Source organism: Oncorhynchus kisutch, linkage group LG14 (genome assembly GCF_002021735.2).
Source record: "Oncorhynchus kisutch isolate 150728-3 linkage group LG14, Okis_V2, whole genome shotgun sequence".
Classification (NCBI taxonomy): Eukaryota; Metazoa; Chordata; class Actinopteri; order Salmoniformes; family Salmonidae; genus Oncorhynchus; species Oncorhynchus kisutch.
The window spans coordinates 39,531,214-39,550,065 of NC_034187.2; the positions used below are offsets into that span (position 1 = coordinate 39,531,214).

General features: G+C 41.0%; 2 protein-coding genes across 2 annotated transcripts; both read right to left on the minus strand.

Annotated features, from left to right (window-relative positions):
• Window positions 1-1,400: 1,400 nt before the first annotated feature.
• On the minus strand, window positions 1,401-8,593 carry LOC109903871 (akirin-2-like). The gene is made up of 5 exons (XM_020500866.2): window positions 6,632-8,593; window positions 2,560-2,694; window positions 2,273-2,422; window positions 2,113-2,184; window positions 1,401-1,969 (listed from the first exon to the last, which is right to left on the minus strand). The coding sequence occupies exons 1-5, from the start codon at window positions 6,798-6,800 to the stop codon at window positions 1,959-1,961; spliced, it is 537 nt and encodes a 178-aa protein (XP_020356455.1). The 5' UTR covers window positions 6,801-8,593; the 3' UTR covers window positions 1,401-1,958.
• A 90-nt stretch (window positions 8,594-8,683) lies between these two features.
• Window positions 8,684-11,581, minus strand: LOC109903254 (cannabinoid receptor type 1A-like). The gene has a single exon (XM_020499898.2). It carries the CDS (start codon window positions 10,437-10,439, stop codon window positions 9,024-9,026), a length of 1,416 nt encoding a protein of 471 aa, XP_020355487.1. The 5' UTR covers window positions 10,440-11,581; the 3' UTR covers window positions 8,684-9,023.
• Window positions 11,582-18,852: the final 7,271 nt, after the last annotated feature.

Sequence of the window (18,852 nt, forward strand, 5' to 3'; positions counted from 1 at the left end):
GAGGTAGGTTTTTATAAAGAATCAAATGAAACACTATTGTTGGTATTCTTTCCTGAACAAGAGCACTTTACATATTGCATTGAGTGAATTTGTATGTATTTGCAGGCTTATGCTACAGTGGTTTCGGCTGCAGAGGGCAAGGATGCTGACTGTGGACTATGGCAAAGTGGATGAACTCAAACGGTATCCTTTAACTGTTGGAAGTTTTAAAATGCTTGCTCGTGATGTATTTTGAATATTGCTTTTCATACCACATGTCCTACTGCAGTCTTTTTCCTTTCCCATAGCCTAGATATACAGTCAGGTCAAATTATTGGCACCCTTGATAAAGTTGAGCAACAAAAGACTGTAGAAAATGAATTCGCACAAATACTGAGTGAGCTATGTTGTATGCAATTTTGAAACATTATTATACTAATACAATTACTCAGAAAAGACAGCCCTCTTGAATTCAAACCACAGGTTGTCAATGGGGTTCAAGTGCGGCGAATGAGATGGCCATTGCAAAACATTGATTTTTGTGGTCAATTAACTATTTCTTTGGACTTCGATGTGCGCTTAGGGTTATTGTCTTGCTGGAAGATTCAGCCTCCTGCCAAAGGCAACCAGGTTTTTTTTTTATTCAGGCTGTTTGAGCTAGTTCCTGGGATTTGTAAAATCCACCAAGCAGAAGTCTGACCATGTGTCATGACTGACCTGGGGAGGCTGCTGATTCACGGTCTCTAAGCTTGTGTTGTATAGTGTGCATGTGTCAATTGTTTTATCATGATTTGCTCCAGTGTATTCTTAAAAGGTGTGGAAAATGCAAACATGTTTACAGTTTACTCCATTAACAAACACACTCAAAGAAGTGTGTATATGCAATATTATAAAACATTTTGTCATCAAGTAGCAGTATCACAAAAATGATAAAAGCAGCCATGTTAACAAGTTTAAGGGGTGCATTCATATGTAATGAACAGATGGGTCTTCATGTAGTGGTTGTAAACAGGTGATGAAACAAGATCATTCTACCACTTGAGGGCTAGATGAAGTGCAACTGGGATGAACATTCAGTCAATACTTACACGGAGGGCCGAGGTGTGTGGGGTTTTGTTTTTTTCCAATTAAGACCTAGACAACCAGGTGAGGGGAATTCCTACTAATTAGTGACCTTAATTCACCGATCAAGTACAAGGGTGGTATAAAATCCTGTAGACACTCGGCCCTCCGTGGAATGAGATTGACAAGTGCCTTTGACTTGGTCACTCCATAGTGGAGGCAGGGAGCTGTGGTAGAACACAAGCGACTGGGTTGACAACCTGATATCATCGGTATATCTACTTGATTATATTATTAGCTATTTACAATTGAAATATCAGTACTTCAGTTAATTAAAGCATTACCCTGTTGTGACGACATGAAACTTAACATTTTATTGTTTGGTTTTTCTACTAAGTACATAGGTTTGAAAGCAAAACAGTCAATGAAATAACATTTTGAAAGCAGAAAAAAATCTAATGAATTGAAGTTAGTCTTTGTAAAGTCCCATACAAAAAGGCTCTGGGGCATTGCAAATTATCTTCTCCAAACCGTACCTTCCACTTGCTAATAGATTGACCAGCAAACCTTTGTCTACATTCCTTTATCATATATACATGTGTAACAAAGGAATAAAACAGTGAATAAAGTCTGGAATGCCAGATGTCTTTATAAAAGTAAGAGAGTGACAACTTATCGATATAGGTACAGCAGGAGAAATGTAGGCCACTGGTAGAGGGGGTCCATATAATTACATTAGGAAGCACCTAGTTGCTTACGTGAGAGAGATTACCACTGACAACGGTTTAGATAAACCTTTGCCCAAAGGAGAAATATGGCACAGTAAGACGTTTCATTAAACCAATCACTTGCAGGGATTTCCAAAGATTTAAACTCTAACTTCCAGCAAGAGAAGGTCGCCTGGCAAAGTCGGTCTCTCAGGAAACATCTGGATAAATGCAGAAAACCAGCCATATTAGCATAATCTTTTAGAGGTTTCCATTCAGGAGTCACAGTTGCCTTCTCACATTCAGCAATGGAATGGTACATGCACTGATAATTACATGTAAAAATGGGCAAAACAATACTCACAGCTTGCAGGTTGCTCTCCAAATCTTCGCATCAACTGGTCATGTGTAAACTTCACAAAAGTGTCATATTGTTCTGTAATAGAAATGTGGGAGAAAAGGGAGGGGTTTACTTTGCCTGTAACTAAAAATCACATGGCGCACTTTCTGAATTGTGTCCACACCTGCCAACTTGGAAGTCATGGTCTCCTCATATTCCTCCCGCACTTTGTCTTCACGCTCATTCAGTAGACGTTCACAAATCATTCCAACCTGTCTAAGAGTAAATAAGGGCTGTTCTTTCTTTGATGGAGAAGAACCTCCAGCAGATGTGCCTGCAGAGGACACAAGTAAAGCAATTCGGTCATTTGCATGTGGGGGGGGGGGGGGGGGGTCTAGTTCCTTTAGTATTGTGGATCTCCTCCACTCACCAGGGTTTAGGCTAATAGTACACTATAAGCTCATAACAAACCTGGCATACTGGATCCACTAAGATGGGGTGGAGACTCTGGCGAGTAGCAACCCTCTGTCTGTTGGTAAACTCCATCTATGTGCTTTCTCTTCTGAATGCGTTTGTACTCCTGCTTGATGTTGTTCAGAATTTGCTCTAGAATAAGATAGAACGTTGGTCAAACAACTTGTCAAATCTAATGGAGGCCTCGCACTGCAGTACAATCCTTATGGCTGACAACATGTTAACAAAGACAGTACAGTATGAAGATATGCAGAAACTGCTTCTCCAATAGAAATCCCTGATCACACTTGTCAGCGATGTCAAGATGATGTTCGCTAGCAAAGCTCATGCGCAGAAATACGTCATCCCGTCACCTTGTTTTAGATCTGCATTCAATAACGACTTTATACCAGTAGATGGTGTAGTATTGGCTTGGGCCTTTGACTTGTGTGAGAATGATAAAGACAGAAGTAAATATGATTTAGGCTAGGCCTATTCCGCTATCTAAATATGCCATGCTGTTGTATTATTTAATCGCCATATAATTGCATAATTTATTTTTATAGCCGCGTGGGGCTACTGTGGTGATCATGTAACCTAATGAATCACACTTTTTCCAGTATTTCGGAGTACGGACTGTAGGCCTTTATTAGGCATTTTGACTATTTTAAAGAATTCCACTCTGTATGTAGGCTTGTTTTAGACATTTGCTTTGCACAACCCCATCACGCAGAGGCTATATCCATGTCAATAAATGAGATGAAACAAAATATTGCTTAAGTCTTGGCTATAACCTGTCCTGAGCGAAATAGCCAAGGGGTCCCAAAGACTGTAGCTTAAACAGATCTGGCAAAAAGAATAGGCTATCAGCCACTGCACGTGCTTCAACTATTTTGTTTAAAAATGATTTAGATGCTATATTTAGAGGCCTGGGAGCTAGGGTCTCTTTTAAAGGGGAGCCCTATAATAAAAACAGGTATAAAACACAAATAGAGTTCTAAAATTATTCCGCAAGACGCCAGTACCCAAAATGATAGGCCTTCAACTTTTAGGCATTGCAATTTAGGCTTTTGTATTTTATTTGGATAGGACTAAATTAAACATTTAATTATTAAAATGATAATACATAGATTTCAATAAATAAATGGATAAGAATGCTCTATTCTTTGGTTTTAGTTCCTATTGCAACAAATTACTGAATGAAGGATGAATTCAATGTTCAAATATGTTGGAATGACGAGTTGCACGCATCATGCATGCTCATCACTTTATTTGGCTAGTAGGCAAATAGGCCTACATTAGGGTGTACCAACTATAGCTGCATGCCTCCAGAAGGGCATCTTCTGAGGCTGAGGGGTGCTTTTCCAAAGTCGCATGGTGCTGCACAAGCTCTTCAACTGGCCAGCAGTATCACGATGGAGGGAATAGCCTATATGGAGACTACTTAAGACCATTGCAACAGAGTTACTGTAAAGTGTGGGAATAAGCTTATGCCAGACTTAGCCTACGTTTAACCTCTCCATTATTCATTTCACAGTCCATATGTTCATGACCTGGTTCATATAAATCATGTCAAATTATTTTACATTCATATTAACCCCTCTTACAGAGTATGCTTTGGCAAGATTGAGTGATATATTATTGTTCTGTATTTCATTATTCCTGGTAGAGACTACTGGTTATGATTGCAGACAGAGCCCAGAGAATGGAATGGTGCAATATTGAATTAGTCATTTTTGATAAGGTGGACATCCTCATCCATGCACGTCACCTCACCCAGAGATATGCCCATGCTTTAGAGATACAACAGTGAAGTTTCCGTACGCTAGGTGTAGGCATAACAGAGCTAGTGCTATCTAGACTTGCGCTGGCAAACAAATCCATTACATTAAGTACCTAATGTGAAGTAAACTTAACTAAAGAGTAATAGAGAATGGACACTTAAACATGCTGGATACCTCTTTCCGGTTTACTTGACTTTAAAAAAAAAAAATATTATGCTGTGTTATGCTTGTTCACGTAGCACTCCTCACAGGCCATTTGTGTGTTTTTTTTTTGTTGGTGATATGAAACTGACAAAACTCAAAAGGTATTATTGTTCGTAAGGATTGCAACAAGATTTGTTCAAGCCTAAAATGTTAGTCCGTAATCATAACATGGTGTTTATATGTTCAGATGACATTTTCCGTTTCACGCATGGCTTTTCTTACGATCCTAACAATTTACATATAGATTTTCTTATGATCTAACAATACCTACGCTCAACCTTTTGGCAGGTCTCTCGCTCCATAGTAGTCTGCTTCGTAATGCGTTCCCGTAAGTATCACGATGTTGCGCCTCTGGGTTTGAAAACACTGATATTTTTTCAAGATACAGTGCATTCGGAAAGTATTCAGACCCCTTGACTTTGCCCATATTTTGTTATGTTACAACCTACACTCTATCACATTTACATAAGTATTCAGACCCTTTACTCAGTACTTTGTTGAAGCACCTTTGGCAGAGATTACAGCCTTGAGTCTTCTTGGGTATGATGCTACAAGCTTGGCACTACTGTATTTAGGGAGTTTCTCCCAAGCTCTGTCAGGTTGGATGTGGAGCATTGCTGCACAGCTATTTTCAGGTCTCTCCAGATATGTTCGATGGGGTCAAGTCCGGGCTTTGGCTGGGCCACTCAAGGGGATTCAGAGACTTGTCCCGAAGCCACTCCTACGTTGTCTTGGCTGTGTGCTTAGGATCGTTGTCCTGTTGGAAGGTGAACCTTCTCTCTAGCCTGAGGTCCTGAGCGCTCTGGAGCAGGTTTTCATTAAGGATCTCTCTGTCCTTTGCTGTGCTCATCTTTGCCTCGATCCTGAATAGTCTTCCTGTCCCTGCCGCAAAAAAATATCCCCACAGCGTAATGCTGCCACCACCATGCTTCACCGTAGGGATGTTGCCAGGTTTCCTCCAGATGTGACGCTTGGCATTTAGGCCAAAACGTTCAATCTTGGTTTCATCAGACCAGAGAATCTTATTTTTAAGGTCAGAGTCCTTTAGCCTTTTGGTAAACTCCAAGCGGGCTGTCATGTGCCTTTTATTGAGGAGTAGCTTCCATCTAGTTACTCTACCATAAAGGCCTGATTGGAGAAGTGCTGCAAAGATGGTTGTTCTTCTGGAAGGTTCTCCTATCTCCACAGAGGAACTCTGGAGCTCTGTCAGAGTGACCATTGGGTTCTTGGTCACCTCCCTGACCAAGGTCCTTCTCCCGCGATTGCTCAGTTTGGCTGGGCGGTCAGCTCTAGGAAGAGTCTTGGTGGTTCCAAAATTCTTCCATTTAAGAATGGAGGCCACTGTGTTCTTGGGGACCTTCAATGCTGCAGACATTTTTTGGTACCCTTCCCCCAGATCTGTGCCTGACACAATCCTGTCTCGGAGATCTACAGACAATTCCTTCGACTTCATAGCTTGGTTTTTGCTCTGACATGCACTGTCATCTGTAGGACCTTATATAGACAGGTGTGTGCCTTTCCAAATCATGTCCAATTAATTGAATTTACCAATCAATTGGTAAATTGATTGTCATTAATGGGGTACTTTGTAGATTGAGAAAAAATATTTAATCAATTTTAGAGTAAGGCTGTAATGTAACAAAATGTGGAAAAAGTCAAGGTGTCGGAATACTTTCTGAATGCACTGTAAACTGCTGCAATAATACAAGTGGCTATTGGCTAACACCTAGAATGATCTTGGAAAAAGAACATGCTACCTTAAAAGGCCCCGTGCCATTAACGTGATTTTCCTGTGTTTTATATTTTCCACACTGAGGTTGAAATAATATTGTGAAAAATGCCCTTCTAGCGTAAGAGCTGTTTTAAAAGACCAATTGAAATTTCAGCTTGTTTTGGTGGAATTGAGTTTTGGCCTGCCAGCAATTTTTCTTTTTGACCATTGTTTTAAATAATCACAGTAAGGTACTTAATTACCCATAAATTATTTGATATTTTGATTAAAAACTGCTGCATTGGACCTTCAACGTGCAGCAAGATTGCCCACTGCCTGGCTTGCTATAGATGTCTGATATGAGTTTGGGTTCATCCGGTATAGTACTTACCAGCTGATAGTCTGGATGACACTTCTCCAAATGGTGACGGCTCCATGCGAAGGTATTTCCGTGGTGATGATGATGGGGACACCGGAATACATCTTCTCCTTTTAGGGGACGTCGGACTCATCAATGGATCAAAATCCATGGTCCTTTTCAGGGTCGCTCCACACGCCATGATTTGAACCTAGGAGGGTCTACAAAGACCGAACGAGGAACGGTGTGGCTAATGCGAAACACAAAAGAAAATGGCTTTCTAACGTTCGTTAGCTAGCTAAGAAAGAGCTTATCCTGATGGCTTTTCAGCTAGCTTTGCAACTTCGACAAGTCCAGGAAGGAGTATTGCTACTGTTAGCTAACTTATCACGCTAGCTAGCTAGCGTTAACCAACCAAATTAAAACAAATTCCCTTCACCTTTCCGGGAAAAGTTACCCCCTCTTATCACTCCGACGCCCGTGTAACGTTGACTTTTGTTTTCAATATCTTATAACGTTATCTGTTTAGATGTCCTTAGCTAGCTAAGTTATACATTCAGACGAAGATATAACTTGCTGCCTAACGTTACCATCTTGAAAGGCAGCGAACGTCAGCTTTTTCTTGTTTTTGACCACCAGAGCCGTCTGTTTCTCGTATTGATGACGTCAAATATTCAATTATGCGCTCATGCCGGGTCGGTTGGGCATGCGCAGATGAGACTGATGATGGCGGTGATTTGGACTGCGGTCCCTGCAATCTGGAATCCATAGGAGGTCCCAACTCTGACATTAGCCGATTGATTATGACATTTAAAATGGTCAAAGAGTGAGATAAGGGTAGGCACGTCTCAAGGATTCCGGATAGCACTAACCTTTTGTAGTGCAGACAAAAGTTGGTCGTTTGTGTGGTTATGGAATTACATAATAAATTACATTTTGCGCTGCTATCCATATACATTAGTTAGTAGCCATATTCATACACATTCTTGTTACTTTAATCTTGAAGATTGGTGTTTTTCCATTAGTCTTTGCCTGTCTCTTTTGCTCTGCAAATGCATGGGCCCGTAATGTGAAATTGCTTGTTTCACTTATAGGTTTTGTGCCTTTTCTGTTAGTTTGACACTTTATATTTATTTGTATCTTGGGTTTAACTTACTTTTTGAGGCAGTACAGTACCTCACAAAACATGGCACGTTATCTCATGTGCCACTGCAACATGGCACATTATCCCATGTGCCACTGCCTACACCTCTTTCTCCTCCAGACTGACAAAAACATATACAACCAAAGCCCGATAAGACTATATCGTGCCTGCCTTATGAGTACTGTGCACACTTGACTTTATTCAGAGGCTTGGAAACTAAACCACATAAAGGTGTTTAATAATTTTGAAATAAATGATTATGATTGTAAATGAAGTATGTGCACATTTTATCCTAGTAGGGACCTCTTAAAAATTCGCATTCCTTTAGTTCTTCACTGATTTAGAGGGCCTCTGCAGATTTTCTTTCATTCGTCATTGTTTTGTCCGTTTTTGGTTGATGATGGAAGCTTTTGGTGTAAGTACAGCTGCAATAAAACACACTGACTATTGTGTTTCAATTGCTGTGATCAGATGAAAACATTCATATACATTGCTTATTACTAAATTAGCTGGTTTGGAATAAGCAACTGCACATAAATACCTTAGATTTTTTCTGTCTCTGTAGTTTCATGAGAGAAGGTCTGTTCTTCACAGTAGCATTGCAGTGCCATCAATCTCATGAGATGCAACAAAAAAAATACATGTGTATTATACTGTATGTGGTTCACAAGCTGCTTTCCTGAATGTTTTTATTTGAAAAATAAATTATGTGTATTCATAGAAAAACACTTAATGCATATGGAGAGATGGAAAGGGGGAAACATATTTAATACTGCACAACATTACATGTCTTTGTGGTTCTTCTTTGGGGGAAATCTGTCTCCGCATAAAATTAAATAATGTGAATCATTGAAAAGATGTACATGGTCTACTCTTGTATTTCATAACATGGTCCTCAATTATGCATTACTCAAAAAATAAGGAAATCAAAACAGTTTCATACAACATGCTTTATGACAAGAACTACAAACCATCACAATGTACTAATTTACAATATAAAGAGCAGCCAATTTCACCTACAAGCACTTTAGAGACAAACCATACAGTCAAAGCATGCCACTAAATACACAACTGTACAGTTTAACAATGATTATCGCCATTATTTCCCAATGAAAATGAATTTCTTCTGAAAGATTGAAATAAAAAGCCACATTCTCTTATCCTATAGCTACATATACTTCAAAGAACTGAATTAGAAGTTGATGTTTAGCAAACTTTCAGTGCAGTGCAAGTTGGGGTAGTGACTACTCTGCATAATTCCTTCAGTCGATTCCTTCACAGTCACATAATGGTAGACGCAGTTGTCTCGGGGGAGACCAAAAGGGTAACTTTGGCCAATTTCACAGTGGTGTTTGCACAGCTAGCCGTGGATTTGTAGGCTGTGGCTGTGCCTTTTACGCTCCTGCTGTGGCAATCGGACTCAGCACTGTTGTCCAGTAGTTGAGAAGTTCCCCTGCATGTCTGGCAGATGTTAAGAAAGGCCCGGCGCAGGTCCTTACTCCTCAGGGCGTAGATGATGGGGTTGACGGTGGAGTTGAGCAGGCAGAGCATGCTGCAGAAGGCAAAAACCGTCTTGATAAAGTTGTTCATCTTCCAGAACAGGTCGTAGACCATGATGGCCAGCACAGGGCCCCAGCAGATGACGAGGACCACAAGAATCAGCACTAAGGTCTTGGCCAGGCGGATGTCCATGCGGGCCTGCTCGGGTCGCATTGTCTGTACCTTGGTGCCATGCGCTGTGTAGACGATGATGCTCTTCTGGGAGTGGCGGCTCATCATGCGCACGGCGTGGTGGTGGGCCTTCCACAGGATGAACATGTAGGCATAGATGATAAACAGCAGCAGCACACTGGTCATCCCTATCCAGAACATCAGGTACTTCACGTCGATGAGTGGGAAAATGTCAGAGCACACTGAGTTCAGTTGCTTACAGTTCCAGCCCAGTAGGGGGAGCACCGCGATGACGATTGAGATAGTCCACATCATGCAGAAGGCGATGACAGCCTTTGTCTTGGTGACAATCCGCTTGTAAGCCATGGGCCTGTGGATGGAGATGTAGCGGTCTATGGCTGTGAGAAAGAGACTGCCCACAGAGGCACTGAAAGAGGCGATGACCCCACCAAGCTTAAAGAGAAACACATTGGGGCTGTCCTTCCGGTGTAGCACATGGAAGTCCAAGAAACTGTACACAAATATGACACTGCCCAGAAGGTCAGCCACAGCCAGGCTTCCTATGAAGTGGTAGGAGGGCCGACAGCGCAGGGTGCTGGAGTGGAGGATCACACACAGTACAATAAGGTTCTCCAGCACTGTGAAGGTTCCCAGGGTGAGTGCCATGATCGCTACTACCAACTGCTGGCTGGGGGTCAGAATCATGAAGCACTCCATGTCCACAGAGTTCTCCCCGCATTGGATAGAATCCCCGCCGTCCACAAAGGTCCCATTGCCAACCAGATCAGAGAAGTTGGTCTGGTAAATGGAGTTGCCATTAAAGATGAGCTCCTCGTCTCTAGCTACTCGAGGGAAGTAGTTTCTAAGTGGGGCAGAGTGAGCCTTCTCTAAATGGAATCCAGTCTTGGCAAAGCCAGACTCTATGGATGGGTCACTGTAGCTCACATCGTTGGAGCCAAGATATTGCAAACCATTAGTTATTGTTCGGAAAGTGGTGTCAGCTATTCCATCCAGAGCAGACTTCATGGCTGTCCAGTTGAAGGTAAATTATGTAACATAAGATGAGTATCTAGAGAAAAAAGTTCCAGACAATTTAGAAATGATCAATACTTTTTATTATTTAGTTTAATTGTGACTCGGGGGATGGCAAACGTGTATGTATTTAACTGTGGGTGATGTGGGTAGGTTGCTGGGTGACATTATTGACATCCCTACTGTATCAGCCAGCTGACTCTCCAGCAGATGTGTCTCAGACAATAGTGAGAGAATTAACAGTCGATGACAAATTAATGAGACCCATATCTAACCTTCTGTGCTGCCCCCAGGATAAAAAAAAACATTGCATTAAGTAGCCTATGTAGGTCAATCTTTCCTTTCAATTAAGGGGTAATTACGTTTCAAAATTATGATTCAATTAATTATGCATCAAGGTAGTTATATTCTCTCAAGACAAGATTGATTTGTTGAATCAATCTATAGAACTGTACATGACTATGTTTTGCTCTCATAGATAAACAGTACATAACCCTTCCATTTGATAATTAATATATCTGTACATTTGGTTAAAAAAATTACAAGAACCTATAGGCCTATTCGACATGTTTGTTTTTCATTAATAAAAAAGTACAGGCTATTGAGAATAATTGTGATAACATTTTCATGCAGATGTTTATAGATAAGCAAACCATTTACTGGTTGTGAATATACAACAATGTGACGATGCCCCTTGTCCCATTCATGAACGAATAAGAAAGACTAACAATAAGTAGGGTTGTAGAGAGGCTGCAGGCAAGTAATTAGACTCACATAAGAATATACACTGTCATAAGGTTATAGCGAAATCAATGAAGTAACACATTTTTGACTATGCATTAATGCAACATTTGATTTTATTAAAACAAAATGTGTTTTTACCTTCACATTCTTTGCACAAATAACTTGCGTCGATCCATATACCAGATTTAATTTATTACCTGAAGACAAGAGAAAGTGTATCCACATATCCACTCTCAGGAATCGTAGCCTATTGATGTCAACAGTTGCTTTTTCAAAGTGTATCAAAAGTAGTTTTTAATTCGAATTTTCGTCATGATGAGCCTCGCATTATTGTTTAGTAAAGCCAAGAGACAGCGATGTGTCTGTCTGAGGAATGGGATTATTATTTATAAGGAAGTGGTCGCTTTGTGCGCTTCTGTGTCACGTGCTCCGAGGTGCCACAACGCCTTGGACCAGTATAGTGCGCTCGCATCGCATCCCAACATCCACGCTCGCTCAATAATGAGACACTCCATCATTTTGATCACCCACCCAACCATTATCGACCAGTGTGGTTGAGGAAAACGAAAGCATGAGTACCATTGTTGTAATTAATGTTAAAACACTAACATTTACTTGGCAAACCACTTTTTATTACTATTGTGTTTAGATTCTCACTTCTACCAACCTAAGAAATTCTGACATCCTCCTTTCTTGGGTAATATGTCTGTATGATGTGTTCTTGTATGTATGCAACCATCACTAATGGTAGAGTGTGCCATTTATTGTGACCGGAAGAAAGGCATGATGTGTTCTATAGCCTGGAAGGAAGAGTGGGTAAATAAAAAATATCCAGCCAAGTGTGATATATTTAACCACATGTAGCAGTGTGTTGAAAAATATATAATATCAGGAGGTGTTAAAATGAGGTTGTGGGTGTGTAGTGGGACAACTGCAGAGAATAGGCTATATGTCTCTGGTAAGTGGGCTATTAGAGTCAGCTGCCCATCATGTGAATTCAGTCTGAGGATTTATTCTTTATTTATTCAGGGAAAAACCAATTGAGACCAGGGTCTCATTCACAAGGGTGCCCTGATCCCAGTAACTAACAATCAAATACAATATGGAAAAAAAACTGCGATCAATACAATGTAAAATAAAAATACAGCACAATCAACATTAAAAAAAAATGGTTACATGTCATCAATCAAAAACTTTAAATTACCTGAGTGGCACCAGAATATTTGGCTGCCTCTGATCTAGTCTCGAAAATCGAACCATAGGCAACAGTGACTAGGGTCTGGTTTCAATAGAAAGCAATAGTAGGCTAATGGCATCTTTTTGTAGGCACAAACTCTGCCACGGCTCGTTGGGAAAAGCCTAAGGGGAAATTCACGTTTTTTTGTTGTTGTATTTTTGTATAAACGCCAAAGATAAGGTATGTGGTAAACATAGGCTTTATACTTTTTCTTTATACGTTTTGTTTCCCTAACCCCAACGAAAATTATCCCTGTAATTCTCCTTTGTTGTTATGACGTGGCAAGCAACCTGGTCTCAATATAAGACGTATAATACTATACCCCCTCGGAGGGCATATGATAAGTTACTTCATCCAATTCGTATGTTATTGTACGACTGTGTAAGATGTATGATACTATACGTCCTATAATTTCTATGATATTGTACTATTCCTTTCATAATGTAACCTAACATTACATCATGGCGCCAGAGAAGATGGCTGAAGTTTTACATGCTCCTAACCAAATGTTTTTTTTGTGTGTTTTTTTTGCGTTGTTTAACTTATATTTGAACTTATTCTGTACATAATGTTGCTGCTACCATCTCTTATGACTGAAAATAACTTCTGGACATCAGAACAGCGATACTCACCACGAACTGGCAGAAGCTTTTTTTTTCTTTAACGAGTCCGACGAGCCCTACGTGAAAGACATACTGCCCGATCCCTGTCATTTGCGTGACGAGAAGACGGAGAAAAAGAGGACAGAGGTCAGGCTGCCTTCTGAGAATTTCGTAGGCGAATAAACCCCCACTGCCTTCCGTTCTACTAGCTAACATGCATTCATTGGAAAATAAAATCAAAGACCTACGAGGAAGATGAAACTACCACCGGGACTTTAAAAACTGCAATATCTTATGCTTCACGGAGTAGTGGCTGAACGACGACATTATCAGCATACAGCTGGCTGGTTATACGCTGTATCGGCAGGATAGAACAGCGGAGTCTGGTAAGACAATGGTGGGCGGACTATGTATATTTGTGAACAACAGCTGGTGTACGATGTCTAAGGAAGTCTCAAGGTTTTGCTCGCCTGAGGTGGTGAATCTCATGATAAGCTGTAGACCCTACTATCTACCAACATAGTTTTCATCTGTATTTTTCGTAGTTGTCAACATACCACCACAGACCGATGCCTGCACTAAGACAACACTCAAAGAGCTGTATTCCGCCATAAGCAAATAGGATAACGCTCATCCAGAGGCGGCGCTCCTAGTGGCCGGGGACATTAATGCAGGGAAACTTAAATCCTTTTTTACCAAATTTCTATCAGCATGTTAAATGTGCAATCGGAGGGAAAAAAACCTCTAGACCACCTTTACTCCACACACAGAGACGCCCTCCATTTGGCAAATCTGACCAGAATTCTATCCTCCGGATTCCTGCTTACAAGCAAAAATCTAAGCAGGAAGCACCAGTGACCCGGTCAATAAAAAAGTGGTCAGATGAAGCAGATGCTAAGGTACAGGACTGTTTTGCTAGCACAGACTGGAATATGCTCCGGGATTCTTCCGATGGCTTTGAGAAGTACACCACATCTGTCATTTTCTTCTTCAATAAGTGCATCGATGACGTCGTCCCCACAGTGACAGTACGTACATACCCCAACCAGAAGCCATGGATTACAGGCAGCACCCGCACTGAGCTAAAGGCTAGAGCTGCCACTTTCAAGGAGCGGGACTCTAACCCGGAAGCCTATAAGAAATTCTGCTATGCCCTCCGACGAACCATCAAACAGGAAAAGTGTCAATACAGGACTAAGCTCGAATCGTACTACCATGACTCCGATGCTCGTCAGATGTGGCAGGGCTTGTGAAATATTACAGACTACAAAGGGAAGCACAGCCGATAGCTGCCCAGTGACACGAGCCTACCAGATGAGCTAAATTACTTCCATGCTCGCTTCGAGGCAAATTAACACTGAAACATGCATGAGAGCACCAGCTGTTCCAGACGACTGTTTGATCACGCTCTCCGCAGCTGATGTAAGACTTTTAAACAGGTCAACATTCACAAGGCCGCAGGGCCAGACTGATTACCAGGACGTGTAATGCGAGCATGCGCTGATCAACTGGCAAGTGTCTTCACTGACATTTTCAACCACTCCCTGTCCGAGTCCGTAATACCAACATGTTTCAAGCAGACCACCATAGTCCCTGTTCCCAAGAACACTAAGGTAATCTGCCTAAATGACTACCGACCCGTAGCACTCACGTCTGTAGCCATGAAGTGATTTGAAAGGCTGGTCATGGATCACATCAACAACCCAGAAACCCTAGACCCTAGACTTATCCCAGAAACCCTAGACTCACTCCAATTTGCATATCGCCCTAACAGATCCACAGATGATGCAATCTCTATTGCACTCCACACTGCCCTTTCCCACCTGGACAAAAGGAACACCTATGTGAGAATGCTATTCATTGTCTACAGCTCAGTGTTCAACACCATAGTACCTTCAAAGCTCAACAATAAACAATAAGGATTCTGGGCCTGAACACCTCCCTCTGCAACTGGAACCTGAACTTCCTGATGGGCCGCCCCCAGGTGGTAGGGGTAGGTAACAACACATCCGCCACCAACAGAATAATATAAATTGCCCTGAGACCACATTGCTTTTGCTTAGGGTTGGGTTTTGAGACTAACTTTGAACAGACAAGTCTATGGGGGTTTATGACGGTGACAGGGTTTGTGAGGCTGGCTATTTTTGCTAGCATTATTTGTGTGGTGTGATTGTGCCTTTTACCACTTTTGTGGCCCATAAATACTATGAAATAATATGTAAAGATTGAAGTAGTCCCTCTCTGTGTTGCACAGCTGCAAAATTACTTCCACCGTGAACTCTGACACCAAACACCCCCTCCACCAAATGAAAAACAACTTTTCAGGATAATAACATGCTATTTTTAGATGCGGCATTTTGGAAAATGTTCGGACACTTTTCATTGTGTATGTGACCTCTACAATATGGCAAAGATTGAATTCAGGACTGTCACAGAAACTGTGTCCAAAAGCAACACTGTATTTAAATGCCAATGAGAATGTATTCATAACACTTTTATCAGGCCCATTAAGTATAATCTGTTCCATGTCTCTGCATTTGTAAGACTGCATTAATTTGTTTCTGCGTGTCTTTTCTGCCTCACAAATGTAGCCTATGAGACATGGACAAAACAGAGTAACATAGCATTGATGAAAATGCTGTCTCTCCCACCATATGAAACAATATGAAAGAAAACATTAGTCTTTCCATCCAGCTCTATTATGGCCATACATTTGAAGTGTCATTACCAAGGAAAAGCACCATCAATGCAAACGGACATGCAGGGACGGACTGGGACAAAAATTTAGCCCTGGCATTTCAGCAACACCAGCCCACATCACCACGCGCCAGGGGTGAAAGTAGATTTAATTTCTTACAGGTACCCCAAGCAGGCACGCAGACTTTTTTTATAACCTAGGTGTTATCAAACAATTACATATAGAACCCAAATAAATGTAATATGATCTCTGTGGGCCTAGTAGCCTATTACCTTTTTAATGTGGCATAAACACAACCAGTCATCCTGTTTTCATCTAATTGTCAAACAATCACCTCCAAAGGCGCTCCTGTAGGCTACCTGCGCATGTTGGTCCACTCAAAATAATTCTAGCATTCAAACAGTGCACTGTGTACCCGCAATTTGATGAATGGAAAGAGACATCCGTTAAAAAATAATTAAACGTGTATTGACATAATGACATTCTGCGGTTGTTGTCTGCCTGCGTCTCGGTCTCGACCACTCATCTCTGCTTGGAATAATATAAGTGTTCTCTTTGAACCACAATGCAATTTGTTAGCATATGCCATTTTTAATTTGGCTGATATGAGGTAATGTTAAATAATAAATAGCCTCAATTGTTCTTGGCATTTTGTGTTAATTATTGTGATAGGTTCACTATTTTGCCGGACCGGACCGGCTTACTTTCATCCCTGTCGCGTTCAAACAGTAATGACACACCCCTTGACTTTTTCCACATTTTGTTGTGCTATAGCCTGAATTAAAAATGGATGACATTTGATTTTTTTTGGTCACTGGCCTACAGACAATACCCCATAATGTCTAAGTGTAATTATGTTTTTCAACATTCTTACAAATGTAATAAAAATGTAAAACTGAAATGTCTTGGGTCAGTACGTATTCAACCTCTTTTGTTACAGAGTGAAAAGAAGGAAGCTTGTACAGAATAAACATTTTCCAAAACATGCATCCTGTTTGCAAAAAGTTTACTGCAAAGAATGTGGCAAAGCAATGAACTTTTTTGTCCTGAATACGAAGTCTCATGTTTGGGACAAATCCAATACAAAACATCACTGGTTACCACTCTCCAGATTGTCAAGCATAGTGGTGGCTGAATCATGTTATGGTTATGCTTGGCAAGGACTAGGGAGTTTTTTTTGTGGAAAAAATAAACGGAATGGAGCTAAGCACAGGCAAAATCCTAGAGGAAAACCAGACACTGGGAGATGAATGCACCTTTCAGCAGGACAGTAACCTAAAACACGAGGCCAAATATACATTGGAGTTGTTTACCAAGAAGACAGTGAATGTTCATGAGTGGCCGAGTTACAGTTTTGACTTGAATCTACTTGAAAATCTATGGCAAGACCTAAAAATGGTTGTCTATCTACCAATGATCAACAACCAATTTCACAGACCTTGAATAATTTATGAATACTTGTATGAATACTTTCTGAAGGCACTGCAATTGTCTTCATAGTCCTCCAAATATGAATGCTTAAGGACTTTTCAAGTCCTTAGGCATTTTTTTGGTCCTCAAGTTTGCCTTTGACGCCCATTCTGTGTATATCATAGCTATCATATTTGTGTCTGGCTCATATTCTTTGTACGGCAATTGGAAACAGGCAGCGCAAACAAAGATGATTGATGATTATTGTCATGAAAACAGCTGTCTTCAGCTAGTAGGCTAATGGTTCCAGTTGCAGGCTGTTTGTGGGAGGCTAGGGGACAAAAGGAGGAAATGAGGCCTATCTCTGCATATACTGTGTGTTGTGGTGATAAGGTCGCCAGGGGACTTTGGGCTTCTATACGCAATATAAAAAGCCCACAGCAGAAAATGTATAATTCATTTTGTGGTCTCACATTACAATAAATCTCTGTGCACACCAAACCGACATGATCTCCATGGGCTAAGAGGTGACAGAGACGGGTACAGTTTGTGAATGGTGATGTGTGGTCCTATGCAGGGTCCACATTGTGAGTTATGTTTCACCTGAGGGTTTTCATCTTCCCAGTCATTTTGGCCAAATGTAAGCAAATGGGTAAACGTCACAAGTTGTTGAAATTAAGGGGTTATACTTAAAAACATGCCATTCAAGACACTACTGGTATCATTCTGCGTCATTCTGCCCTGTAAAAGAAGGTCTTAAACACTTTGGTTATGTGACAATATCACAATGAAATACATGTTTAAGACTTACTTTTATTTCAAGACCTACTTTCTATTTTTAAAAGACCTACTTCCAAGACATTTTCTTCTTCCCTGGAAAGTGCCCTATGTCCTGCCAAGTCATCTCCAGTGACCGCAGTCTGTATGACCAGCGATGACCCTCATACATCACTCATCAGTGGTCGACCTCACATAAGGTGAAAGGCTGTTCCATATGTATACATCCTGGGAAACAAAGGTATCAGCTCTCCTTGACCACAGACTGAACTGAATGACTCTGAAGTAAAGCATGATATGCTTGGAGTCATATCACTCCTGGGATGAATCCATGCCTCCCAGAGGGAACAAACCCCCCTGCGACATGGCACTAGATCTATGCCCTTATCCCTTTTTCCCATACCAGCAGAATAGTACTGTTGCTGTTTAAGATAAGTAGCTAAAGGATAATTGCTTTTCCTACATAGACTATTTCTCTTCTCCCATAGTAATGGAAGATCCACGTGGAGACAGACTGGGATAGGGGAGTACAGTCTTACCTCAGAGAGGTAGAGATGGCATACAGGTGGCTACATGCAAGTAGTGAGAAAGTGATTCCGTTGTTAGTATCTTACTGTACAGCATTTCTGCTCTCTCACATACCCCGCAGAACATCAGATATGTACGCATCCTTGTGTAAATCCCCTCGTGTTTTCATTCGGGTTCTCACTGTACATCTGGGTATAGTATGTGTAACAAGTATGCAACATGTGTGCAGATGTGTGGCAGAAACACAATCTTTCCATCTTCATACAAAAATAATGAAATTAATGCAACTTGACAATGTCATAATGGGTCGTTCTTGAATTGCGGGGGCATTTGCCTCCCTTGCCTTTGCAACTATAAATAACACAATGACAAATTGTTACACATCATACATGTTTTTGTTTATATTGAACT

Bases quoted from the DNA above. Each gene is read 5' to 3' on its own strand.
- LOC109903871 (XM_020500866.2), bottom strand. From the start codon at position 6,800: ATGGCGTGTGGAGCGACCCTGAAAAGGACCATGGATTTTGATCCATTG. The intron at 2,423-2,559 runs GTTTGTTATGAG...TGTCCTCTGCAG, and splicing joins TAGTGGATCCAGTATGCCAG to GCACATCTGCTGGAGGTTCT. The intron at 2,185-2,272 runs GTGTGGACACAA...TTTCTATTACAG, and splicing joins CATGACTTCCAAGTTGGCAG to AACAATATGACACTTTTGTG.
- LOC109903254 (XM_020499898.2), bottom strand. From the start codon at position 10,439: ATGAAGTCTGCTCTGGATGGAATAGCTGACACCACTTTCCGAACAATA.